Here is a 27,992-nt window from a genome sequence, read left to right on the forward strand (position 1 = left end):
TCTAGCTGGTTTATTCACCGAGTCAGTAGTAGCACCGCATTTAGCCAAAAGGGAGCCTGAGCGCGCGCGCACGCACACACACACGCACACGCGCGCACACACACACACGCACACTCAGCGGACGCTGAGGACGCAAAAAGAGAGTTGCAAGAGAGAAGCAAAGACATCCTCAGCCAGCTCAAGAGGGTCAGTTTCCTCGTTGTTTTGAGATCCTTGATATGACCCTCTTTAGCCCGAGATGTGAGTATTCCGGTGTTTATCAGTGTGTGTGTGTGCGCGCGCGCGCGTGTGTGTGTGTGTGTTTATGTATGTATTGGTGGATGTTTGCGTGTGTCGGAAAGACAATATTTTCACTGTGCTTCTCGTTGTTTGTCCTACCTTCACATCTTCTGCCTTCATAGAATCCGCCTGCTGGCTGCTCTGAATCTCTGGCTCATTTTACACTTTTTCCCCCGGAGCAGTTTTTTTCTTTCCGTGTCCTTACCCACACGTTGACCTAGTCAGATGAACATTTCAGTTAATAGTGTAAACATTGTGATGCATGAAGAAGTGTTTCTGACAACGTGTATTTACAGACATTCCAATTCAACCTCTCACAAGTCTCCCATTGGCAAGGTCAGCATTCGCTCCCTGGGCATGGAGGCTTGCGGAACAGAATTAACTTATGTCTGGTGATGTACTCAAGCATGCCCCACCCCCAGCTGTTGAATTTGAATTATGCATCTTTTCCCTAAAATGATCTGAGCTGTAACGTCTCCTCACAACTCCCATACTAGTTGAGAAACAGCACTTTGTTCACAAAGCTACTTTTTAGTCTCAAGTAAAGTGTGCACGCATGTATAATAGAAGATGAAAGGGAAACTCCTCTCAGGCTGTCTCCCTGTGGTTTGCATAATGTGGGATGTTTGGAAAGGGTCTGTAACTCAGATCATGTACAGTCACTCTTCACTGCTTTTTTTGCTGCTGTCAAAAGAGACCCTTTTCTGGCTCACACCAACAACTCTGTTCTCAACATGCCTTCTATTCATATCAACCATTCATATTTATTTATTTATTCAGTTATTTATATGTGCGGTATCCTCAGAGTTTTATGCTGACAGTTGCGCTTACGATTACTAACTTTGCATTTAGCCCTGAGAGCTAAAACAAGAAAACGTTGCCGCTTTGCTCACAGTTTCATTCTCCGTTGTAGTGTGTGACATGGAGAGGATGCAGCATGACGAAAAGAAGCCAGCACGCTGAGCTTTTACATCCTCATTTTTTTTTTAAACGATTTTTTCTTCATATTTAGGGTGGCAGGATGGGCTGATTAATTAAGATTGAGAAAAGAGAGGACTTAAGAGCTGTGGGCACATTTAGGTGAAAACCAGCAAAAAGAAAATGTTTTAAGCATCAGATGAAATTATAGCGGTTAGAAAGTGTGTCAACGGCACATTTACATGAGTTTATAGGGCAAAATACATTTTTTAAAATGTAACAAAATATATTTGTTGCTTTATTGTTTCATATTGACAAATTTGTTCTGCGCTAAGAAGATCAAAAGGTTATACGAGCAATATCTTTACCAGTTAGATTGAAAATCTACAAGAAATATCTTTGTTTAATTTTCCCCCAAGGTATGACGTTGTTTCTTGAATCTGCCAAAGCCCATTCAAAAAAAATTAATTCCCAGTTTCCCTAGTTTAGACGATTGTTGCGAAAGCCTTCATTCATAATGGTGTGTGAATAGTACAAAAATACCACTGACAATGTATAGCAGTCATCAGGTTTACCATTTGTGTTCTGCTCAAAAGTCAGTTGAGATTAACAAAAAAATTCATAAAAATTTAAGGGCGGTGGTTCAACCCATTGCATGACAATTTGAAGAATCAGGAAGAAAGAAAATGATAGAAGACAGAAAATTGAGTGTTTGATTGAAATTGATTGCAGGATTACCCCATCCTCCACAAATCTGTGCTCTTTAAAGTGCACAGATTAATAGACCGCGCTGTACTAAATTACATCTTCCTATGCGCTATGTTAACAATTTTTTTCAGAGTGTGTTTGTGAAAGTGTCAGGTTTCAAGGAAATTTGTAGTGGGGGATTTATTACTGGCAAGACTGAAATTCTCGGTGAAGCAGCAGCAGTAGTTAAAGTGTGCGTGCGTCTGTGTGTGTGTGTGTGTGTGTGTGTGTGTGTGTGTGTGTGGGTGCGTGCGCATTTGCACAGAAAAATGACTCTGCTTGCCAAAAAAAGTCTGTAAACATAAAATGCACGCTGTGCACGAGTTCCTCCTATTCGTGTGTTTCAGCAGAGTTCTTGACTGTCGTGAGGTTTTGCTCTTGAGTGTTAATGTTGCATGCATAAATCACCTAAAGCCTAATAGGTAGTGATTAAAAATATAATTACTAGTTTGCCCTGATAGGTGAGTTGTCTCATCAGTAGGTGCAGGGAGGTGAAAGCACAGGTTCTCACAGAGCAGCTTCCCTGGAGCTCCAGGGACACTTCAGCAGTGTGGATGCTGACAGACTGGGGTCTTCAAAGGCCTCCTGTAGAGATGCAGAATAGTTTATAATAATAAAAGCCTTTCCATGCTGTGCAGTTTTTGGTTTGCACGTAGTGTGACTAAGCCGTCTCTTGAGCTTTAAAACCATTGAAATCTGCAAACAGACCGACTGTAGACCGATGCAGCTGCTTTTCAACTCCTCGTGACCGATTGCCATGTTTGACCTTGATGTCCCCTCTGGTGCCCTTTGCCTTCTATTATACCCGCGTTTGTTTCAGTATAATCCACCACTACTGGACTCTGTTGGGCTTCTTCCTTATATGTGATGTGAATAAAGACTCCGCATACAATGTTATAATGACATGCCGCCCATGATGATGACACTAATACCATATACAAACACTCTTGTCATATGTAGTTTACAATAATAGTCTTTGATGCATCCCAACACCAGTTTTGGGATAATGTACCAATGCAATAACAAAATACATAAAAATACATGCTACTAAAAACTAATAACAAAAAGTGGTATGTATAAAACATCATTACTTGCATTGTAGTTATAATTTTGCCACTGTTCAAACTTAACACATCCATGAAACAAAACAGAAAGTCAGGTTCAAATCCAGAAAAATGTGGAGGGAGCTTTGAAGTTCACACACATTGGACTCAACTGTGCTCAGCAGCCTCCTCCCGTCGTCTTCTTCATGCAGTCAATCATACAGTTGTCATGTTGCGCATTATAAAACTCTGAACTCTGTTTCCTTCTGCCATACGATCACGTCAGCCCGATCTATGTAGATCGGGAACTGTCCAGTATATCTTTAAATATTTGTTTATTTATACTTTTCTTTTAACATGGTGAAAATATCAAACTCTGGCAAGCAAAAGCAGGAAGCATGATGGAAACTTCAGTAATATTTGTACTTGTAATATAATATATATATAATATAATATAATTTCACTTGTGGTAAATCATTTTCTAGTTTTAAAGGCTTTATTACAACTTTCTCAAATCTAAAACCTTCTGTTAATAACATAGTTCATATTATATCTTATTTTTCACATATCCTTTGAAATGCCTTTCATTCGTTTGATGTATTTTAAACGTGTCGTATTTTATATGGGTCTGCATCCCTAAAATCAACAACACAGTCACAGCAGTAGTGTGCACGCACGCTCTGCTCAGGCAAGTAATAGTTAAGGTGTCAGCAATAAGGGCCAGTTTCTCACCAGCAGAGTTGGCTGCAGAGAAGCAGGTCACTGTTTGACTAAATTTGTCAGGAAATGGTCTCTGCGGGAGGTAGAGGCACATACACGTGTCAAAATGAACGCATTCAAACCCATACTTTATTAATTGTAGCTTGCAGCCATTTGACAGTCCCACTGTGTGAGTGTATGTGCAGCTGGCCCAGTCACACTCCATTCACCCCCCCCCCCCCTCCCCCCATCTGTCCGTGTCAGACTGGCCTAGTCTCCTCCTCTCATCACTTGCTTTCCTTTCTTTTACACTCACCTTTGGAAAGTCACTGGTGAGCCCCAACCAACAGGAGCAGTGAGCTGTTGGCATATCCTGTAATCAAGATGGCTCGTGGTTAAATGGTTAAATGGCCCTTTGGAACATGCCTGCAGAGCTGTTTGCAGGAGAGATGTAAGAAGACAGAGAGATGGGGTTCGGCTTTTGAGACTAGAAGTCTAAAGCTGCACCCGATTTCTGATGTACGCTTGCAGGCGGGAGACAAACATGGAGGTGAACAGCTGGCTTAGAGTGGCAGAAGCAATTAACGGAGAGTGTTGGTATATAGATGTATTTGAAAAACAGCGCTGTTGGTCTTGGCCAGCCCTTTAGTCATTATCATGTCAAATGATGACAGCAAGTGGGGTTAATTTAGCAAACTAGGGTGTAGGATAAACATGACCAGACAACATAGAGCATTTTCTGGTTAGAGAACCAATCGACCATTCCTCCTCGTGCTTTGCCCCTGCTGTGTTGTGTTATTTTCATTCTCTTTGTTCAATCAGTGCACGGTTAATTGGTTTCACTTCCATGCAGACATGAGCATGAGTGGAGAGTTGAAGTCCAGCCGCTCCAGGGCAGCGAGTAAGAGGGCCAGCAACACCATTTATGGGTGAGTATAAAAACACACAAACACACACTCTTGCCCTCACACACTAAGATAATCATGCGTTCTCTTATTTGCTGCAACCTTTTATCGGTAACTCAATGGCTGCACCTCAGTGTTGCAATCAATGCCGCATTATTTGTTGTTGGCTTCATACCAACTGTGCATGCAAGCTGCTATTGATTTTAGCCGGAGGGGCTGTCTCCATCCCTCAATGTTTTAATCTCTCTGTTGATGTAGTGCACACATATGAGCTGATTACTGTTTATTGCTGGTGGTTCAATACAGTGCCGTGGTGCTACACTAACATGAACTGGTTGTTTAGATAGCTGTCAAATAGAATGGAGGGCAGTGGGAGAGATGACAGTGTGTCGAATTAAGGTAGTAATAGTTTTGAATTCTGAATTTTTACATTCTCCACTTTTTACAGATCTACACAGTTAAAGTTGTGTTACGTTGACAGGAGACAGGAATAATATTAAAATAATTTACTGGACATCCACCAAAGGACACCATAATGCAAGATAGGTTTGAATTACAAAGAAGAGGAAATTAATATTAATTAAGAGATTCAATAATATTGAGGCCAACTGGTTTGTCCCCAGCCAAATCAGAAAATCTCTTTATCATTTTGCATAACTGGGGCATGTGTTTCCAGCTCTTCTATAAAGACTGATATTTTTTTTATTATTGCCAGCTCCATTTCCTGTCTCTGCGCTGGTTCCATCGTAGCATATCATGGTATGTAGATTGATACAACTTGCAGTGTGGGACATTATGTCTGCAGCATGTGCTTTAAAACAGTTCATCTCTGCTTGCGCTCCCTTCTCCACTCCCTTAAACCCGCAAACGTTATTTTCTGGCCCAATTCCAACATGTAGTTATTCAACATCGTGCGGCCATGCATTAATGAGGTTAGTCATACACACACCCACACGCACACACACAATGACTAACCTCAGATGGAACACACCTGAGGTAGCAGCTCTGATAGAGACTGAGACCTCTGTAGCTCTTTCAGGTTTACGGACACATCCAGCCAGCTAAACCAGAGAACGTGTCCACCCTGTGCACACGTTAACGATCCAAAAGTCCCCAGCCACGTCTCCGGTGCCCTTGCTTATACCAAAACTATCGCCTAAGTCACCCTTTATTTTGATCGCCACTGCACACCTGTTAGCTTCTTGACAGCATCTGGCTCGGTTGATGCTGCGTTCACAAAAATGTGTCCACTGAAAACACATACACAGACTCACAGGGGGAAAAGAAGACCAGCGTTGAATAGTAATAATAGTAATAACACATTTTCAATCTTGGCAAACCTTGACATAGAAATGACATATCTATCTTGAGCAACCCATTAAACATTTGTTGAGCTATTTCAGGACCAAAGCACACAGTCACTGTCATCTCTGGGGCTATGGCGTTAGCATGACTAAAAACGTTCATGTGAAACGTCAAACATACAAAAGGTTATTTTCAATTTCACTTGAAGCCAATATCTAATGGGGTTTTGAATTCCTTTCTAAGAACGCCACATTATAGATTCTGAGTTCCAGAAACTAAGAAATTAAATGATAACACAAGCCAATCTACATTATCGTTTCTCTGAAACTACATTAGAGCTGAAGTCACAAATTTAAATTATTGCAACACAGCCACCAAAAGTATCCTAGTCAAGGCTCCAATTACCCTGCTCTGTATGTCTGACAGCAGTGTGCCCCGTCTCCTCCCCGGTGCCACTGTTCTCACAGAGCTGGCCAACAAACACGACGGCCTGTGGCCTAGATTACTTTACCAACAAACTTTCCAGCCCGCGGAAGATGCAGAAGCAATGTAATCTGCTATGGAACACCGTCTGTGTTGCCAGCTTTTACTTTCTAATTATTGCTGTGAAGTAGCTCAAAGTTAACAGTTAAACTGAACAAAAGCTTTTCATTTTAAACCTCTTGATATAGTTAAAGTCAGTTCTTGCCTCATGATAGCTGGCACATTTGTTGTTCTCCATTTCCTCTGCTCCCATTACGCCGGAACATTTTCTCCCTGACAGCATATAGTTTTGTCATCATTTATTGTCTTTGTCACAGTTCCTCTCTAGCCTGCCGAGTGCCAGCTGTGAAAGGAGGGATGGGTTAGAGAGCGCAGCAAGCGTTTCACATCCAGATGTTGCTGCTGCAGCCGTGGCCTCTGTGCGCTCCAGTGCACTACTACAAAAGCTCACTGTATTGTGTGGCCCCTACAGGGAGGCTCAGGTGCCAGGAAGAGGACCCCAGAGGTGTCATGCGCGTGTGTGTAGTTATCTAATGACTTGGATAGCATTATGGGTTAAACAGTTTAAAAGACTTCTTTTAATTAATGTCTCTGCTGTGATGGTGAGCAATATGTTTTCCTGTTGTATGTACATCACCTTCAGGCAATTCCTCAGGTACTCCTGGAGGGAAGTTCTTTAAATGTGGCCTAGAGCAGTGGTGCCTAACAACACGAGCCACTTGGTTCAGGGCCGCAGACAAAGAAAAAAATCACCTGATTCTCTCCCAATTACATGCGCTTTTTTTGAACACATATCGGCAGAGTGTACCGAGCATCTGCTCTCTGGTATTTCTGTCAGCTTTTTCCACGTGCTTTTGTCTTTTAGTATTCTCTCATCTGTTTTAATTGCCATAAAGGCTGGTCATAGAGGATGGAAACAATGCCCTGACCTGCCAGTCACAATGCCCAAAAGACACTTAACAGGGGCAGGAGCCGGTGGAGGCAGCAGGATATGAAGTCCGCAGTGGGAAATGATGTCCTGATGTCTGTTCTGTTTGATACAGAGAGAGACAAAACTCAAAGGCTAATTTGATGGCCGATAGTACAAATATTAAAAAGGAAATGAGCCATAAGAGGGCTACAGCAAATAACAAAACAATGTTTGGTTAGTTACAACATTGGTCTTTAGTGTTTTGGCCATCATTTTTATAGGTTACGGTATCGTTGTTGTTGTTCCTCCATGTTTATTGCTATTACTCATGGGGCAACAGGAACAAACAGTCAGGCGTTCGTCCAGTTTTATGAAAATTGGCCTTGCAGTTTTTCACAAAACTGACAAATAAACCGGCAAACCAAACTAAAAACATAACTTCCTTGGAGGCAATAAATACACAACTGTTAATAATCCGGAATCATTCTTTAAAACCTTTCAGAGGCAGTGTGGTAATAATGACAATTGAACCGTAAAGCTGCATATTGCATACGCAACACTTATTTTGTCAGATTTGTGTAGCTTGCCTGGGGCTCAGCTAGCTGACATCTGTCAAACCACCAGAAGCAGTGAAAAAGCAAAGGGCAAATGACGGCAATCAGCACTTAGGAAAGCAATGTTGAAATTCACTCGTTTTTGATGCGCCAACATTTCTTTGCTGGACTGTGACATTACTCTGATTGTCACAACACAGCAGCTGGCTGCCAGCTGTTATGATACCCACCCACAGCTAAATCTGTATGCATGACATCCTGATTATCTCTTTAAAACATGACAGTAATAGATTTTATTTTGAATAAAAGGGGTGCATCATACTGGGAGATAATAAGTCACATTCATGTACTATTAATGGGAATAAAAGACTGGAATATGTGAAATAGATACAACATAGTGCTCAATCCACACGCGCCGTCCCAGAGTGGATGTTGGGTTATGATGATAAACTATGTACAGGTCACTTCTGAACCACCCAGGACTAGTGTGAAATAAGGGTGCAAAAAACATCCTGCAGGCTACCCAATTAGTTTCCTTAGAGGACATAAGCAGATGCCCTGTTGTCTTATTCACAAGAATGCATTGCGGCATCTATTTCCCATCTATTTTTATTTAAAAGTTGTGTCAATCAAACAATGAAGAGAATAAAGGCAAAACACAGACCGTTCTTTCCTTTGTTCTCTCGTTGTGAGAATAATTTATATTCAATGGAAGTCTATGAAAAGAATAACCTACTTACTTGATTTATTACCTCAGTTCACATTGTATTCTTCTTCATCATCATCATCTTCTTCAACACATCATGTCCGTCTTTAAAATGATCCTATTTAGAATAAAATTGATGATGAAGCGGGGTGGCTTTAGGGCATGGCTACTTTGGTGTTGATGATCTTGAGGTTTTCTGTGTTTTCATCTTAAAACTTTAACCTTTTCATGTTATGTTTTCAGTACAACTCCCCCGTCACAGACAACAATTCAAAATAGCAGTTCACAAACCAATGGGTGACGTAGCAGTGATATGGTTGGGACAATACTTTATATGTTTGTTTAAGGATACTTAACTCTGCATCTTCTCACACCGTCCACAGCGACAAAGTATTTCAATAGTAATGCAATATTTTGCTTCTGCCGCGGCAAAAAACAGCCCAGTAGCCATTCACCAAAGAAAAGATACCTTCCTCTTCCACTTCAGCATCAGTTTTAAAATGTCACTGCCGTTTTCATTTTTATGTCCAGCTTTCCATCTTTTTTTTTGTCGCCTGTGTTTCTGCGTGGTTGGATGCACAGACAATTCGGTGCCTGTAATCCATTCCTGGGAGGGAGCAGAGGAGGGTGTACTGTAGGTAAAGGTCAGTGCAGTCAGAGGTGGATGTACTGCTGAGGAAAAGGTCACTCCGTGCAGAGAAGGGAGGAGAGTGCATCTGTCGGTTTCAAGGCCACTGCCACGTCCTTTTTTAGGAAGCATAAAACAACTAATGATGGAAGACTGTTGAAGCGAAGAGCAAGAGGTTGATATGGAGGCTGTAGAGCTGATGCTGTGTGGAGGAATGCCAGGCATTAGTAGGTCAGGATATGATGGAAGAAGTTACCATGATCACAACTGAGGATTTCTCTTTAACATAAATCTATTGTCATGTCAGTGTATGATGGTGTGTTGGTGTGTCTTGCTTTAAATGCATGTATTTCTTTAGCTGCGTTGCCAACCCGGATGAGTTATTGCACCTGTCCTGCAGGCTTATCAGTCTACAGGGGTTGGTCCCCGTGCTAATGAAGTCATTTCTACCATTGCTGCTTTTTCAGAGCTTGGTGGAGAGAAGGGAAGCTGGTGAGAGAGGTAGAGAAGGAAGAATGAATACGGACTGATGAAAAAAACATGCATGGTGTAATACAGAGAAACAACAGAACGGTGCTAAACAGCTGAAGGAGAGAGGAATAGATGGAAGAGGAACATTCAGGGACAGAAATAAAAACAGTTAGGGAGAGTGAGGGGTGAAGAAAGCAAAGAAGGGGAAGCAAGTGAGCACTGCACTGCGTGTCATTGGCCCCCTGGCGTGAACAATCCATCTCAAATTGATCTTCCAGCTCGGCCCAGCAGGGCATTCCGAATCAATCTCAAATTGATCTCAGTGCCAGAGGTCGGAAAAACTAGCAGTAGAGCTTATCAGAAATATGGTGGTGCTGGGAGGATCTGACAGGGAAACTTATCACACTGCACAACAGGAAATGGGCTCTGAGCCCCCAGGGCAGCAAGAGGACGAGCCTTCTCCCTGTACACACACACACAAACATGCACGCACAATCACACTTACCAGCACACACCGATTCAATGTCTGCGCGTGACTTAACACAGCCATTCGCTGACACTTGCTCCCCGGGTTCAGCACAGTACGGAGAGTGTATACTGTGCATAGACACATAAACCAGCACACTCACACAATCTCTCGGTCTCGCTCACACTACCAGGCACAAGATCATAAACACCCGCAGGCCATATGATAAAAAAAGACCCTGTCAGAGCCCAATATGTCAATATATTGTAAGTTAAGACGGGTGAGATTCAAGCCCTGTAGCCCACAAAAGGCTTATAAAGCTTTTAATGTGACCCCAGCAAGACTGTGCGAAAGGGCCAGAGGAAGGACAATCAATACTGGCGTGCATTTAGACTGTCAGTGAGCTTAGGGGAACAACCTGCCTCACCGGGCCCTGTGAAAAATAAAGCCATAAAAACAATTGACTTTCACCACATAGTGTCTTTGGAAATACTGAGGTAATCCAGTCCAGGAGCATTCACGTACACGCCACAGTATCCTCAGCACATCAACTGGCTGCTTATGTTTGGTAACTTTTAAAGACACCACTATGCTGTTATTACTGTCAAGTTGTCTTTGTTCCGTTTCAAAAGGGGTTGTCGAATACTTTTTCTTGCTGCTTGCATCACCAGATTGAAGCTGGCAGGAACCTTACAGAGCATGAGTAGAACACTAAGGAAACCGATTATTATTATTATAAGTTCATTGTTGATGGCAGAGCGAGTTGGAGAGTCACAGAGCAATGGGGCGGAGGGGCGATTTGGCAGGGCGGGAATCATGCTGTGGGGGGCCCTTACCAGTGTTTATTTTATAATGAAGTATTTGTAGGCACCCCTAGAAGGGCAACATTTTCAGCAGGTAAAACAAACATTTTAGGGACATAAAAGTCCATTAAGCTATTCATTATGATTTCTCGAGAGTAAATTCTCAATTTAATCATATTGCCGTGAAACAGTAAATTCCATAATACGTCCTCCATGCAGGCACTTAAGGACGAAACATCTGGCTGTTACTATATAAAAACAACCGCACCACTTACTTAAACAGACCTTCAAGTGTAATATATTTAACTTTACAAGCTTTTTATTCCAGTTGATGTTGACTTTCATTCTCATTATGTTTATTATTTTTGTTTCTTTAATTATTAGCATTAAAAAAGAGTATCTAATAAAAATAGAAAATGGGATTCATTTATTCCTTTTTTTACCGCCCAATCCTCAGAGTACTTCTTTTGAAGGGACAGAAAATGACTTATTGCTTACGTCCCACAGTGTCTTGGTCACTGTATGTCGGCAAAGAAATGATATGAAATGTCCCCAAAGCCATGGGTGCAGTAGGAAATGCTTATGTTGCTAAATGGGTAGTGCTGTGCTCTGGTGAAGTGGGAGATGCAGGCAATGAAAGACTAAGAGTTCAGTGAAAGAGTGTGAGATGGAGAGCAGTGTCTTTGTCAGCTGTTGGGAGCAGGAGAGGCTTTTCTTGTCCTGCACTGTAAAAGCGCTATGTCAGCACAGGAGGGTAATGGGGGTTACCAGTGTGTGAGTATATAAAAAAGTGTGAATTTGTGAGTACACGTGGTTGCATCTCCCAAGAGGAACAACAGAACATCAGTGATCCCAGTGGGCCTCAGGGTACCTTTTATGTATGTATGCACACAACATTAAAAAATCAAAGTCACTCTCTAGGAACCTCTTAAAATTCCTGGTTTCTTACAGGATGTTTATCACTAAAAACATCCGACAGGACAATACAAAGACAGACTGAGAGGACCCCTTGATGTGGCCATCTCCTTTTATATATATACACTTACATTTATAAACTTACATTAAATACAAACATGTGCAATTTCTAACACATCTGTGTTTCTTCACTTTTGCTTCCTCTGCTTTTCAATATCTATCTTGACAGATTCAGGGAGGTTTTTGACTTAACAAAGCTGATGCCAGCTGAGGTTTGAGTGTTTTCCAGCGGGAGTTGCAGACTGCAGTCCGAGGTTGACTCTGCAAATGTCAGTCATGTTGATCACCGTTAAAATGTCAGAAAGCTCTTCGGGGGGCCTTTCTGAATGGCAGCTTCTTATTTGTCCAACATCTCCTCTAAATATTCATATATTCTCTTTTTGTCCAAAGAGATAACTGTATTTGTTTGCTCAGTGGCTGGATACCAAAGTCTACCTAGAGACAGCTACTCAAACACACACACACACACACACACACACACACAAAGCTTTGCTATTTAGTTTTTTTTACTTTCCTTTTCGTAGCGAGCAAGTTAATTTGCGCTGTGTGTAATCGTGCTGCTTTGCCCTTCAAGGCGTTGAGTTGAAGTGACTTTTAGCTTTTAATTCCCTGATAATTTCCGGACAACAGAATAGTTCAGGACATTAAAATGATGCAGAGGCTTGACAGAGTTGAAAAGACTGAAAGGATTAACTACTTCAGGCAGCCTCGGGTAACCTTTTAACTTTGCGCTCTAAGTCGCTGCTGACGGGGGCAGTCGCCCTTGTTATAGGAGGTGTCTAGATATCTGTGTTCCTCGAGCTCTTTATGCTTAATGAGTGCATGGGAGGGCGCGCTGTGAGTGGCCCCGGATGTCACTTGTCACCTTACTGCTGTGTAATGCTGCTAATAAGCACTAAATAACCTGAAGTCGGATATTTCCAATTACTGCTCCCACCGAGCCTCTGAGCTTTTGATGAACGGCAGCGAGCAAAAGCAGTTGGGCCTCCTGGAGACAAGCCGCACGTATTAGAAGATGCACTTTAGAATAAAGTAACAGCATTTTGTGTTGAGTTGTGTGCCGATGGTCATAAGTCACGCTGAAGAATTGGCCTTTGGCCTCAGGAGGTTTATGCCACATTGTTGACGCTACTGAGGGGAGCATGTTTCTATAGCACGTCGAGCTCAACCTACACCTTTCTACATATCCACATATGTATAGTGTGCAGACATACCTACACCCACGTACAGCACACACACAAACAGGAATAACCGCAGCACATAAACAGACACAGATTATACTGCACGGCTTCGAGTGATAAAAGATACAGTTCTTGACTCTGATCTTATTTTTATCTTTATCTTTGTATTCCTGTATTCAAGACTGGATCATATGATGTGTTTTCATGGTGGCTACAAAACATTTACATTATTTATTTATTCATATCTCATGCTGCAGGAGTGCTCAATGAGTAATCAATATAAAAGCGCTTTGGGCCTTCACAATAAACACCTGTGAAACTGACTGATTTGAAAGGCGGATTATGTTAATCTTTAGTTTAGACGGTCCAGGGTCGGTACATTGAGTCCCTCTACTGCATACTGTATCTGCAACATCGCTGTGTTATCTCTTCCTGTTATGTTTCTTTCATGGGTTTAGTGTCGCAGAGCTTCTGTTCAGTGTTTTGAACCTGTTCAGTTACTGTGAGATGAAAGCCCAGCGGCAAATGATGAAATTACAGCTTTAATGGTGATAGACTGTGAGACACCGTCTTTGACCCTGATGGAAAAACATTTAAAAACTGCTGTTTCTTATGACTTGGTTTATTTCAAGGAGTCAGATCCCCATCACAGTTTGCTTGTAATAAAAACACGGGCTGGCTCATTATTTCCATCTCTGAATTCTTTGGCTAATCAAACAGTAACCAGACCATGCTTCACTCCGTGGCTGATCCCACACAAGCTGGCTGCATCAGTAAGGAATGTCCACATCCTGACAGCTGCTGGGGAATCTTGACTCATTTCTCTCTCCGCCCCCCATCCTCCTTGTCATTTTAACAAAGGAGCCACTCCACCCTTTCTCAGCCTCTCTGTCCTCTCCACTTTATCCGCTCTTGTTTGAGAGCTTTGGCAAGTTGGCTCTGCCTCCGCCCTCCATCTGAGTGTTGGTTTAGCCCTGATGAGTTCACCTCTGAAGGGACAAGAGGGATGCATTGTGATGGACAAATGGACCAAAGGAAGAAAATATTGTTTTCCTTTGGGACACCCTTCATCGAGTCTCCTGTTCCCTGATGTATGTCTTTTGTACAGGAACTGTCTATTAAGCTCCAGCTGTAGACCTGGCCCCTGTCCAATGCCTTATTGATGCAGCAGCACTGCTCCTCCCTGTCAATGCACTTCTCTTCTGCTCCGCTCAGATGTGGCTCCAATCAAACCTACACGGCTGTTTGCCATTCAGGGGCTACTTAAACTAAAGTGAGGAAGGATGATTGCAATCTGGAACATAACTCCTATCTATGTAACTCAACTTCTCAGACTGAATGACATTCAGCTGTAAGTTGACGTTGATGCATGTAGGATATGGATTTATGACCTCCTGGAGCTGTCATTACTCTACTACCTCTCAAGCCGTACATTTCTCACTACATACAGTACAAGCAATAATGAATGTCACAGGAGCAGATCACATGGTAATGTGGTATTGATTGGCTTCTGTCCTGCACACATCACTGATCACAGAGCGTCTGACTCCTGCGAGGAGCAAGAAGGTCTGACCCTGCTTCTTGGTGTAAAGAGAGGCTACAGCACACATCAGAGAGGTCCCTGTTGTCCAATCAGAAGGACAACCCTGCACAAAGGAACTTGAGCAGGAAAATAGATGTTTGAAAGAATACACACGTCTAACCCCCCCCCCTCAGTGTCATCGTAGATTGTCTACGGTGACAGAAGGAAAGACAACAAATGGATCATTCAAGAACACATGGGTTTCAAGCTTTGCAAACACAATGCCACCGGGAACTAGGTCAGGTCACAGAGTTCCTGAGAGAATTGAGATCAGCTGCTCTCATCACAAATTGTATTGTAGTCTGCAGCCTGTCGTACGGTTTCATCAGATCGATCGTCATCGTGTCAAACTTCACTTCACTTTGACGTCGGCAATATAAGAACCTTTTATTGACCTCACAAGGTAACTCTAGGAGTCTCTTCTGGTACTTTGAGAGGAAATGAAACGTTCAGAGCAAGGGTCAGCGAGGGTCTTTGTCTCTTATTTAGATGTTTCGTGACCAGTTGGTTATTGGTTATTAGTCAAGGTTTCAGCATTAAATTGTGATCTGAGAATTATAACCATAGATGCTGGTTGCTGTTGCTGCTATACGAGCAAAAGGAATTTCATTTTGAACTATTTCTTCTCAACATATATATATATATATATTGCCTTCCAAAACTGCGTTTTTTTACATTAGAAACCATCAAGCGCAAAGTGAGGCATTAAAGATCAGACCACAAAAAAATTCAATGCAGGAATAACACAAGAGATAAGAGGTTATTTCAAACAGCACACAAGAAACCTGTGACTGCACTTTTGACAAAACCCCAAACTACTTCACTGGGTACTTCACACTGTTGCATTACTCAATAGGTAATTAGTTTAATTTGACTCTTTAACTCCACGGGTATCATGGAGAGAGGCCAACGTTGGAGTAATGTGCCCCCTGCTTTTCCTTTGTTAGAAGATGAGCTGCAGTGTTTGAACCAGCTGAAGCTGCAGTTCTGTTGGCTGAGGCAAACATACAAAGAATTACTCTCTGAGCGTGAAGACATAAAAGCATTGGGTTCATTCATCTGCACTTTGAAGGAGCTAAAATGTCTCATCGTCAGAATCATTTCTTTACTGGGAAAAGCGTGAAAGAACCAAGTTTGTTGATTTGTGGGATATATAGTCATGGGAGTTAGGGTGAGAAATGAAAATGAAAAGAAGCCTTTAGTCTGAAAGGTCTCATCTATATCGCACCTGGATTTCAGCATTGTTTGAGAATGTAACTGTCACAGAGCATCTCTCTAATCTCACCGCATTTGCTCATATGACTAATTATGTAACAAGTGAGATATAAAAATAATGGGGACACAATGAGGAGCACATTAACACTTTTTCAAATGGAGGCACACACATAGCATGAGACTCCTCTTCATTAATCCTCTTCTACATAGCATGCTGGGAGGCTTCCCCTCACATTTAACCCCTGCAGAGCTCCAATGAGGGAGATAACAGGTGCTTACTAGAGTTTAATAGATAGTAAGAAATTATTCGACTTGTTGATTAAAGTCTCGTTGTCTTCAAGAGTGATGCTGGTAAATGGTTTATGTTTTCATATAGAAGAATATAGGCAGAATTGATTTAGCAAAAGCCTCTACATAAAGCACACAGGAATAATCTGTTATCATGCTTCTGTTAAATGCAGTCATTTTAAGAGCATGGTCAGTAATATTCCAGTATTGGATCCTATCATTTTTTACTAAACCTGCATTCTGGCCAGTTTTAAATCTGCAGTCTCGGGGAAGCACAGTCACAGCCTGTTCTTCAGCTGATTTTAAAAATGTAATTTTAACTCAATGACCATCACATTTTTAGGAAGCATACAAAGGGAAATTCAGTAACTGGAACTAATTCCTTCAACTATGGCGAGTGTGCTTTTGAACACTAACAAATCCTATCAAATGCAAGTGCAATTTTCTTGAAATCATGTAAGAAAAAAATGATGTACTTGACGCGGCGGCACATGTTTTAGTCCGGCCCTTTTGCTGCTTGTCTCTTCCCTGCCTTTCCTGGCTGTCTCTCTCATTATGATACAAATAAATACTCTACATTATTAAACAACATTTAATCAAACTCTACATATTCCTTGACAAACCGTTATAGATAAAAGGACACTGAAGATGCATGGCTCTATGTTGTATGTTAGCTATTTTTACGTTCGCTGCTTTCTTTTTCTCAACTTCAAGTCTGTTTAATATTGACATAAACGTGCTCTGTGTATATTTCTCTGACATTTGTAATCGTATCCTGTGAAGACAATCTTATCATCAGTGGGGATAGCACGTTTGTGGCATTTTAATGAATAGAACTTCTTTTTCATCTGTGAAGATGTTGTTTTTCAGACAAGAGCTAAAATTCTGTTGTTATTTGTACTAAAACTGGTATGTCTTGTATCAACTTATTCAGCCCGTTCGTACCGAGAATCACACCAGAAAATGTTGACAGTGCTGTGAATTGATTGTCAAAGAAGTGCAGGAGGAACGACTACAGCAGTGAATATTTATCACCGAAGATATCAACACAATCAAGAAAACAAGAATCTCACATACAATGTGACTTTGATGCATTGTCAGCACGATGTAAATTGCATCTGTCAAGGCTCTGAGCCAAATCTCTAATAACTCATCACACACGCACGCACAGCAGCGCACACACACTTCAGACGTTCTCCCACAGTTGGAATGAAACTGATGAATTTCTGTTCACAGCGGGTTGTTGGGGAACATTTCTGGGCTTCTTTGTTCACACAAAAAGCAGCTCATCTTTGGCTTATGCACAAACACACATGCACAAACACACATGCACACACACACACACACGCACACACAGGCACGCTGAGGCTGAGATGATTTATAGTCGGCCATGCCTAATGGATTGCTTTGGCACTTGTGAAATTATGAAAAGAAATTAATTAGCCTTTAGTGACCCTGCTGTCCATCTGCCTCTCTCTCCCTCTCTCTCTCTCTCCTCCCCCCCCCCCCCTCAGCCCCCCCACACAGTGACCCAGTCATTTGGCTGCGCACTTTGGATGTAATTACAGTCAAAACCTGTCACACATTTAGCGTTGTTAAACATCACCGGCTAACCAAATGAATAAAACATACATATACAGTATTTTTCAACATTCAGTGGTTAAAAGCAACACACATGATTATATAGATATACATACATACATACAAGCTGATACAAGACGTATCTATATACCGATATCTAAATGTATGTATATATTGTATTTCAGATTTTTCTTTTCTAAAGCCTTTTTTGATATTGAAATTAATTCTATACAAATATGTTGTCTAATTCTAACCTAAGCCTAATCCTGAAAAACAAAAACAAAGAATTAACAATTGATGATCCCCGTCTGCTTCAGAGCTGCATCCAGAACGTAAAATGACGAAGGTAAATCAGTGAACGCTGATGCGAGAAAAAATAGGAAAGATCAGCAGCCTATTTTCTCCTCAGTGAGGATTCACTCTTCTGGCTGAATTCACTTGGAGAGTAGAATGCTCATTTCAGGACCGTGGAGTTCTCGTTTTCTTGTCCTTCTGCCTCTGTGTGTGTGTCCTTCAGGGGAACAGAATGAAGGCTTACCGTAAAATTACCAGTCACACAAAAATGCCCTTTTTATTTGTGTCCCAAAATGCACAAAATGAGCTGGTGCAATATGTATACATCCTCCGTTCTAACGAGTATCAGAGGGCAGACTTTAAATAAAATGTAAAAATGTGCTCTGCAGTGTTGTGCAGCTCAGACAACCAGCACTGAATTATTTTGTGGTTTCCTGCCTCCTGGCTCCGGGAACCAGCTGCTATGAGAAGAAATGAAGCCCATGAAAGCAACGTTGGGGGAGACGTGATTACGGTCCAGTCCAAAATAAGTCTTCACTTCACATCCGGAGGTGATGTTCGTTTTGAAAGTGTGTGTAATTCTGAATACGGAGAAGTATTTGGTTTAGTCCCCTGCTGTTCATCCTGGCATAGAAAAAATACATTTCTTCTTTGAGACGAGCAGCTTGATGACAACCAGGGGAATCACTGCCTCCCTGAGTGACAGATAAGCAGATGGCAGGGGCTTTGGGGGTTATTTTCCCAAAATACGTAGAACAAAAATCTTGTTTTCTTCACACATTGTCTGAAAAGAGGATGTCACTTGGATGTGGAAATTTGCGAGTCACTCTAAAATGTGTCATAGATTTGTTGCAGCAAATTACATACGTTTTATGTGGTTGCTTTGAAATGCAATTTTTGCTTACTCTAGTGTCTAAAGAAAAAATATTTTAACAATGGATCATAAGACTCGCTTTTAAAAAAGGCTTAGTCTTTTTGACAAATTTTGAGAGTTCTAACTTGAATTGTAGTTCCCCTCTCATCTGTGGAGGAATTAGTGTCTTTCTGCTATCGTTTGATTTCCACAGATTTGCTGTACCACTACAATAGTCCTCATTTATTTTTTAACTTTAATGAACTGGAAACACTATTAAAGGGTTAAAGACAAACTGTGGTATTAGCTGTTTACAAGCATGCGGCACACTTATCGACTGTTTTACTTTGTTTACCTTAATTTACAAAATGAAAATCATGCTGTTTAGAAGAATTGAAACAAGCGATTTAAACCATTACCTCTTGTCTACAGTGTTTATGCAGCAAAGATATTAAGTGAAAAATAGGGTAATCGGATTTATTTCGAGACAAGTCGCCCCCTGATGGCCGGTAGAGATAATGCAGGTTAAAGGCTTTTCTGCTTTTACATCAGTTATCCTGACCTGTAAGGTGCTGCCTCTGTTTAAGTCATTATGATGTAGCGATTCAGTTTTTTTAAATAGAATAACAGCATATATAAATGTTTAACCTAGGTGCTGTTTTTTTTCAATGCGCTTGACCTATCTATCTTGCAGGTCAAGCTTTTGAATGGAATTGCAAGACTAATTAAAAGAGAAATGGAAGGAGTACGGTCAAACAAAGAGAAAGTATGAACGACAGAAGGGTAAAGACTGATTGAGAGGGATTAGTCAGTAAGAGAGACAAAGAGAGACCGATGCAGGTAGAGAAACATGGCGGCGTTATTAGGGACACTTGGAATGCTGATGTCTGACACACCAGAATGTAATCCCGCTCTGCCTTAGTGTCACTTCTGTCCTGCACCTCCTCTCGTCTGTTATACAGGTACGGTCCAGCTCGCAGCACATTTCAGTTCCCTCGTGTTACTTCGCTCACCTGCCTCACTGCTTGCCTCACCTCACCAAGCGTGCACATGAGATGAGATGTTCAGTGGGTGGTACAGTTTGCACACAAGATTCTATGGATTTTCCATCTTGGAGGCTGCAGCAAAACAAATCCAATGTCTTTTTCAAGCTGGCTGGAGATCTGAGCATTGCTTTCTTTCCAGATGAAGGGATAGTACCGCAATAATCGGTTGAGGCTATAAATTGATACGCCAAGCGAGTTTGCTGCCTTTTTAAGAGGAATGTTTGATCGCCCCAGTAAAGACGCATGGTGAATCTTTGAGAAATGCTTCACTAACCACCACCCCCGTCTCCTTCTCCACCACTTCTGCAGATCCGAGTTCGACCTGGACTGTGACAGCTACCACGAGGACTACAATGACAGGTAATGTCAGAGAGCCACGCATGGCAGCTCACACACATCATTGCTTGTCTGCGTGTCACAGGGGGCTAAAGGAAGAGGCTAAGGTGGATCCCTAAACCTTGCTGTCTGCGATAGTCTCCGCTCTCTGTCGCTCTCTGCCACACAGACGTCCGTCATCCTGGCTGTGCTTACGATGTCGCCAGCTACTACTTAACAGCCGGAAGCTGTCGGGTGGTGGCTGATCACTCGTTGCACACGGACACACACAGTGCACACTTTCCGGGAAGACACCCACCTTGTGGATTTGGGATGCGTAATCCCGTTCAAGCATCGTGTAGCTGAATCTAAAATGCCTCTGTTTAGCAAACTTGGTCATGTCATTTCCTTACATCCATGTTACAGAGGTTTCTTTGAATTCCTCAATGAATCCTCTTCTGTGCCTGTGACCTTAGCATGCGGGTTGGCCGACCTCTTCTTACAATCTACCGTATTTTAAAATCTTTTTTTTTCTCAAAAAACGTTGGAACAAATGTTGGAGGTTCAGAGATATTGTTAATATCCACATTAACGTTTGAACAACGTTACCATGGGAGTGAACGCTTAATAACGTTTGATTTAGCACAGCCTGATCTAGTGGATGCATAACGCAACCCCAGTCAAACGTTTTACTGCAGTATCTTCTATTCTATGAGCCTTATAATCCGGTGCGCCCTATATAGGAAAATAGTTCTAAAATAGGCGATTCATTGAAGGTGCGCCTTATAATCCAGTGCGCCTTATAGTCGTGAAAATACGGTAGTCTAGTTTTTCTTGAAATGTCTGTCTTTAAAATGGCGTTGCGAGTATGCCTGGAAACAAATGAATCTCTGCTCCCCCATCAGTCTTTGTGAGTAGAAAAATACGCTTGTAGATACACACCACATAGCTCGTTCAGGTCGCCACAGGGTCATTATGGATGCATGCTGGACCTGGTGTCACCCACTTCAAATCGGGTTGGTTAACAGCACAGTTATGTTTCTGTTCACTTTAAGCTACAACTGCCCACAATCTTGATTCTCAAGGCCTAAGATCCTAAGACATAAAGGCCAGCCGTCCAAACCTTTAACCTGAGACTGGAAGCAGTCGAACCAAGAGGTTGAATTGAAGAGAATAGTGTGAAATCATTTGATGCATATTTGTGTATCAAAATATGTATCCAAATGAAATTGATATTCTGATGATGTTCAGGTGAGCAAAGAAGGCCTCACTGGCCCTGACGACCCGTCAATGACTAGATTTAATTGTAATAGTTGGCACAACATACCAGTATTTACAATAATGAGAAAACGTCCAAATTAAATACATATAGATTTCTTCGTAATGACACACACAAACAGGTATTGACAATAACGGCAAAACATTCAAATTAAATATGGATTTCTTCGTATGTTACGTTACCGACTCACTACACCGCAATACATTCATATTTTGAGCGTCATTAATTTCCCAAGAAAACAGACACAACTAACATTAATCATCGTCACCGATCAATTTGATCGCACAGTTGTTATATATATTTTTTCTAAATATAACAACAGATTGACAATAACAACCATCCATTAAGGTTGAATAATGCTCTTCAATTAAAACCCCTAAACTGAGCAGGTTCTTTGTAATGAACTCAGTTAGTTTGTTGTGTGCACTCGCCTTTTTGTATGTTACTGCAGAACACACTCTTATGCAGTTAAGTGCAGTGGTTAGGTCAACAAGGTAGTGAGTTCAACTGAGCTCCACTCAGAGTGACTTTATATTATTGATCCTCCACATGAAATTGTGCAGGACCTCCCTACACCCTGCAGGCCACAGGCATAGACACTCCACTCGGCACATCTGAATACAAGCAGGCAGACACATAAAACACACGAGCACCGAATACACAACTCATTCCACGGCCTTCATGCACGTGCACGTATCGATGCTCTGTTGCTCAGTGTTAACTGTCATCTTTTCATTGCTTTAGTTTTTTGCATTTATTTTGCCTTGCTCTGCATTTTTTCCTCTATGCTCAGGGGGAACACTCACCACTGATTTTCAATTTGTTTTTAACACACTGCATGATTATTCCCCACGCTGTTGACTAAAACTATTGACAACTGCGTGTGCATATTGATGTGTGCGTGCGCATGTACATGCCTCTGGGTTTGAGTGCATTGTGTGTGTGTGTGTGTGTGTGTGTGTGTGTGTGTGTGTGTGTGTGTATGTGTGTTTGTGGAACATCAATATGTGGGGGGAAAAAAATACTTTTTTTTATTTATTTTTTGTCCTCTTGTGCCAACATGATAGAAAAGTGTCTTTATACACACAGATAACAGCTCCAGCTGACAAAGCTGCTTTTCGTGTGGGGTCTAATCCATAGAGACAAACACTCTCTCTCTCTCTCTCTCTCTCTCAAACACTCACACACTTTTCTGTAATCCTCACTCGTCCACAGTCTCTCATTGTCTGAGCTTCCATTCTCTGAGATGACACTTCAAAGCCGGTATAACAACACATTGTCTATCTGCCCCTGCAAACTGCTCTGAAGGACTTTAAACCCCCGTAAGCCTCTGGTCTCTGTTTCTCTCAACATGGACAATGCTCAAATCCTCTAATCTCACACACTGATGGTGGCCTAATACACTTCATCCTTATATGACATTGTGATGCCTGTGCGTTTGTTTGCACACTTTGGATGTGAGAAGAACACAAAAATCCGGAATACACTCTTTGGAGAATATAGCAGGGTGAAAGACAAAAATTGAGGAAACTTTTCAAAGTGGCCCACTATCTGGCTATCAGCTCAGCCAGTAATCTACTTTACGGTCCGACTCCAAGTGCCTCGAGCTGACAGCTTGCCTTCCTGTTGTGTGCTGGCGTCAAACAGCAGGGAAGCTGTTCACTCCCGAGGCTTTGCAGAAACCATTGACACTATTTAGATCAGACTGTCCTTGATCTAGATACGTCCACATTGAGACAAGGTTTATCAGAATGATCAATGTTTTGGTACCTTCAGGTCTAAAAAGCACTCAAGATTTTTAATGAGAAAAAGAGATTTAATCTGTAATGTGGAAATGTTTTCCTTTCATGTCGCAGACAGTAACATTAGTTATACTGTAGCTTTTTTGCTTTTGGTTGCAGGCTGTCAGGAGACATTATACACTGTTCATGTCCTTTCAATCAGTTTTTGTTGCATTTCAGGCAGCATCATCAGACCCAAAGTAAACCCTGTCACTGCTGTTTGCTAACGTAGCTCATCATCTCAGTGGTCATGTGTCAATTTTATCAAAAGAACTTAATTATAAATATACATATATTTTTTTTATTAGTTACACATCCATCAATATTCTACCACTGATCTTAACCCAAGCCACAGTGATAATAGTGAATAACAGTTCCAAACCTCTCCCACAAGTACAATTAATAATGACATAATCATATTTGGACTTGGTCGGGGTTCATCCTTGCTCTTTGCTGAACGGTTTGCTTGTTCTGGGCCTGCTTTGCCTTGCTGTGTTCTCACCTGGTCGTTGTGTGTTTTAAGGTCAAATCCCTTTCTGCATCAGTCACAACATTGCCTCTAGTTCTACTGAAACATGCACATGCACACAGGCACAACTCAGTGAGGTTTCTGTAAGCTCTATAGACTTTGCCTGTGATACCCCCCATGTCACCAGCACTACGCCTGGCAGCAAGCTATTGATTGGTCCTGACAGAACCAATTACATTCAGTGACAGTTAGAGACATGGAGCCTTCCACAGGGAGGAGGCAACATCAGCACAAGAGAGAGAGAAACAGGGATGGAAAGTAAAATACTAAATAATATTGAAAATACCCTTTTTATCTATGAGGTGTTTGATCAGATTATTTTATTTATTTATTTAAGTGTCACAGCTTTCCTTTAATATGTCGTTTCTCCCTCTCTACGTCTCTTGGTAGGGCAAGGATTGAATGTTTTCAACATGAGTACCAATGCAATAAGTGTTGAGTTTTGATACAAATTTTGAGGGAACATATACATGTTTTTCAACATTTCACTTTCTTTTTAAATCAAGTAAAGCCAAAGTTATCATATTGAAGTGATGCCTAACATCAGGGACAACTGTGCCATGTCATGATTGTGAGCAGGTTCTCTTTCTTCTCACAGCACACCTTCCCAAAAATTAAACAAAATTCCTGCAAGCACATAAAGACGTGTGGTTTTCAAATTCTATCTGCTGAACTTTTAGGGCGTATGACTACCAACGTGTGCCGGCATCGCTGTCGCCTCTGCCCGTCGGACCCGGTCCGGCCAAGCGATCCCGTTCCTCCTCCTACTCCTCTGGGAACAGACGCAGTCGAGACAGAACTCACTTCAAAAGCTCCAGAGCCCACTCCACAAATTCATCCGCAGCCAAGTGTGAGTAATATGAATGGAGTGAAGAAAAAAGATTGCATTAGATGATGCAGATCTTTTCTCTTAGTTTGAAAGGGGAATGCTTCTTAACATTAAAAAAAAAAATTGTTAATACAAATCTCAGCCTGTCGTGTTTTGCCTCTCGTACTTTTTAGCACAATACAGTCAAGCACAATATGCTTTGTGTATTTTACTGAAGTTACACAATGATTTAAACACTTACACATTTTGAGGAATATGCTTTTTTTCTTTGTTGCAGAGAGTTAGATGAGATGGTAAATAGCTCTCTGGTATGCATCTTCTCATCTAACTCTTGGCAAGAAAGCAAATATGTGCATTCCTCAATATTCTAGCTAATCCCATAATGGATTTTCAGGTAGTATTATAATTTCCTAACGTCCCTTACAATCTCACCGTCTTCATCCCTGCAGTGGGCATGCAGGAGCTGCAGGTGATTAAAAAGGAGCTGACTCTGATAAAGACACAGATCGATGGGCTGCTCGACAATCTTGACAAAATGGACACAGAGAGGAACGACAGCAAAGGTGAGACTCGTTCACAAAGACAGTGGAAGCAGCTGATGGATAATCTATTCACACGTCAAAAACATTTTAGGTGGAATCTGGCAATATGCCCCTTTTCTGCTTGATTACCTTTAGCAGTCACAACCCCAATCAGAATTCTTCAGGATGTGTGTGGCAGAGGATACTGGGGGATGGGATCGTACTGCACCTCCTATTCTACCGGACTAATTCATTATTTCCCTCCACTGATCATTTTAAAGTTGAAGCAGGACCGCCATCCAATGGATTGCGATGTCTGGATATATGGATGTGAGCAAATGATGGGACATGCTAAACAAACAATGTGCTTGACGACAGTTCCTAAAAAAGACATATTGAAGACTTAGAGCGACCACAGATCAGTGTGCATGAGTTGCTGCTGCCCTCATGTGGACTTTTGAACAAAATACTTTTTCTCCATCTGCATCTCCCATCACTTCCCCCTCATCTGTCCTTCATCCTGTCACTCCCACTCTTGTTTTCTGCATTAAATACAAAGTCAGCGGGAGACGTTTTTGTCTGTGAACCACACAAAACATGCATTTTCTTCTCCAAAGGAAACAGGGCCTCAGCTCGACGCTTAAACTGCATGGCATGCATCTGTTTATTTCTGCTCTGTAGGTTCTCCCCTGAGAGAGGACAGTCCAGCCGGCTCACTGTACGCTCTGTCTGCCAGCAGCCCCGAGCACTCCCTCTCCTCCCTCTCTCCACCCAGCTCCCGCCATCGAATCCGCAGAGAGAAACCGGACCTGAGGGGGCCTGGTGATGAACACCACACGGTAAATGCACCTGAAGACTGTGTGCACTTGTTCTGGAAGGACTCGAACGGGAATCAGCAGGGGGCTTTCCCTTTAGCTATTGTTGTCCTAAATCTAATGGTGCCAACATTTTTTTTGTCAAGCAGTATGTCTGCTAGCGTCCCATTTTGTGGATGATAAAAATAATAATTTAGAACAATAATACACTGGAGATGTCTCTAACACGCCGAATGAGTTCTAACAAAAGGCCATTCATAACTAGCACCCTTCAGATTCACATTTCCTTACTGTCCATACGATTAGCTTCAAATGAAAATGTGCTTTTGGAATTTGGCATAAAACAACACACAAAATACACAAATCACAACAATACACTACATTTACGCATCTCAAAGTATTCAAGTGACCAGGTGGCATTAATATAACATGGGCTGTGTGGATCATTAGTCCACTAGTATGTAGTCATTTCATTTTTCACTTCAGTCATTGTGAGCTTGCAGTTCAGGGAAATGTTTCTTTGTTTTGTCCCTCACTCTTTGTCCGTCTGTCTGTTACAGATGAGCAACTACAGCTCTGACCCAGAGGAGGGAATATGAGGGAGGAACATGAGAAGACATAGAAGACATGTATTAAGTGCCAAACATGGAGGAGGAGAAGAACAGCCGACACTGAAATTATCAGATATCACGCTACATGTATGTCATTGTGTCACAACAGCCTGGTTTCTGTGAGAATAATTTCAAGTCAAAATAAAACATTGACACAGATGACTTATATACATTAAGTACAAATATATCTTATTAGTAATGATTTGTAAAGTTGGCCTGAGAGAGTGAGACAGTAATCAGAAAGGACAACTGGATAAACTGTAATGAATTCAACTTTTTTTATTTTACCGCCTACGGAGCCATTCCTATTATATTTTAAAAGAGGGTCTACACAAATGCTTAGTTTCCAATATTAATCCAAACACTACAAAATTAATCGAAATAAGTCACATTTTAAACATTGTCTTAGTAGTTTAAAAATTGATTTTTTCACGCAGCAAATGCCAGCATCAGACTTTACATATGGTAATACTTTAGAATAATAATGTATGTGTCATGTTATCAGAGGTGCTGCAACATTCTGCTGCTTCACCAGTGTCTCCCAAGAAATAAAATTCTTCTACTTGAATAAGATTACTTAGAAACAATATAGAACCAACAATATTAATGAAGCTAGGGCACTTATTAACAACATTAACAACATACTTACATATTATAATTTTCAAAATAATGGTATAACTGCAATTACTACTGGAATTTTACATGTAATGTAAAAGCAAAACTTGTGAAAACAAAGGAAAGCGCTACACTCTCAAACTTGATCTCAATGGGGCTTTTTGTTGACGCTCAGCGCTCCCTTTCCCTCTATTGTACACGAGAATTCAGCTGGACAAAGTTAACATTGGTTAGATTGAAGAGATTGAAGTGTAACGCTGATCATTCAGTTGACAGGTTGTTTTCTGCGTGTATCTGTATGCTGTAAAATGTGTTGATGAAATGTTACTACGGTCTTCCATCATGTATTTGGCACTTTTTAGACATATTGTGTATTATTGTAAACTTTACTGTAATTGTTGACGTGTCTGATTTGAATCTTGCTTTAGGACTTCTCATGACTTATTTTTAAAAGAAAACAATGCTGTTATTCCTATGGTGTTACATTTTTTTTGTTTGCATTCTTCAGATTAGCCAAGTGGAAATACAAGTGAAATACTCAGTCCCAGTAGTAAAGGTATTTTCCTATGGAGTATAAATACAGTACATGAAAGTGTGTGGTTTTTTTTGAGAGACCATATGGTCATAGATGCAAAAATGTGGAAAGTACTGCTTGAAAACGTTAATACTCACAAATAAACCGAAGAGCATAAATCATATGATAGATTGTATGAAACAGAGGAAGGTCGATTAATGTAATCATAGTCTTGATTGCAGGAAGACAGA

General features: G+C 41.3%; 1 protein-coding gene across 2 annotated transcripts; it reads left to right on the plus strand.

Annotated features, from left to right (window-relative positions):
- On the plus strand, positions 1–27,822 carry LOC119196251 (heterogeneous nuclear ribonucleoprotein C). Of its 2 annotated transcripts, none has more exons than XM_037451793.2 (7): positions 1–240; positions 4,540–4,615; positions 20,242–20,292; positions 24,517–24,686; positions 25,115–25,228; positions 25,868–26,025; positions 26,562–27,822. In XM_037451793.2, exons 1-7 carry the CDS (start codon positions 219–221, stop codon positions 26,598–26,600), a joined length of 630 nt encoding a protein of 209 aa, XP_037307690.2. In that variant the 5' UTR covers positions 1–218; the 3' UTR covers positions 26,601–27,822. The 2 variants fall into 2 exon arrangements, with proteins under 2 accessions (XP_037307690.2, XP_037307697.2); XM_037451800.2 differs by having other exon boundaries at positions 1–186.
- The last annotated feature ends 170 nt before the right edge of the window (positions 27,823–27,992 follow it).

This window comes from Pungitius pungitius, chromosome 4, assembly GCF_949316345.1.
Source record: "Pungitius pungitius chromosome 4, fPunPun2.1, whole genome shotgun sequence".
Taxonomy (NCBI): Eukaryota; Metazoa; Chordata; class Actinopteri; order Perciformes; family Gasterosteidae; genus Pungitius; species Pungitius pungitius.

Excerpts from the sequence above, each read along its gene's own strand:
- LOC119196251 (XM_037451793.2), top strand. The coding sequence starts at position 219 with ATGACCCTCTTTAGCCCGAGAT. Across the intron at positions 4,616-20,241 it reads GCCAGCAACACCATTTATGG|ATCCGAGTTCGACCTGGACT; the intron begins GTGAGTATAAAA and ends CCACTTCTGCAG. Across the intron at positions 20,293-24,516 it reads CACGAGGACTACAATGACAG|GGCGTATGACTACCAACGTG; the intron begins GTAATGTCAGAG and ends CTGAACTTTTAG.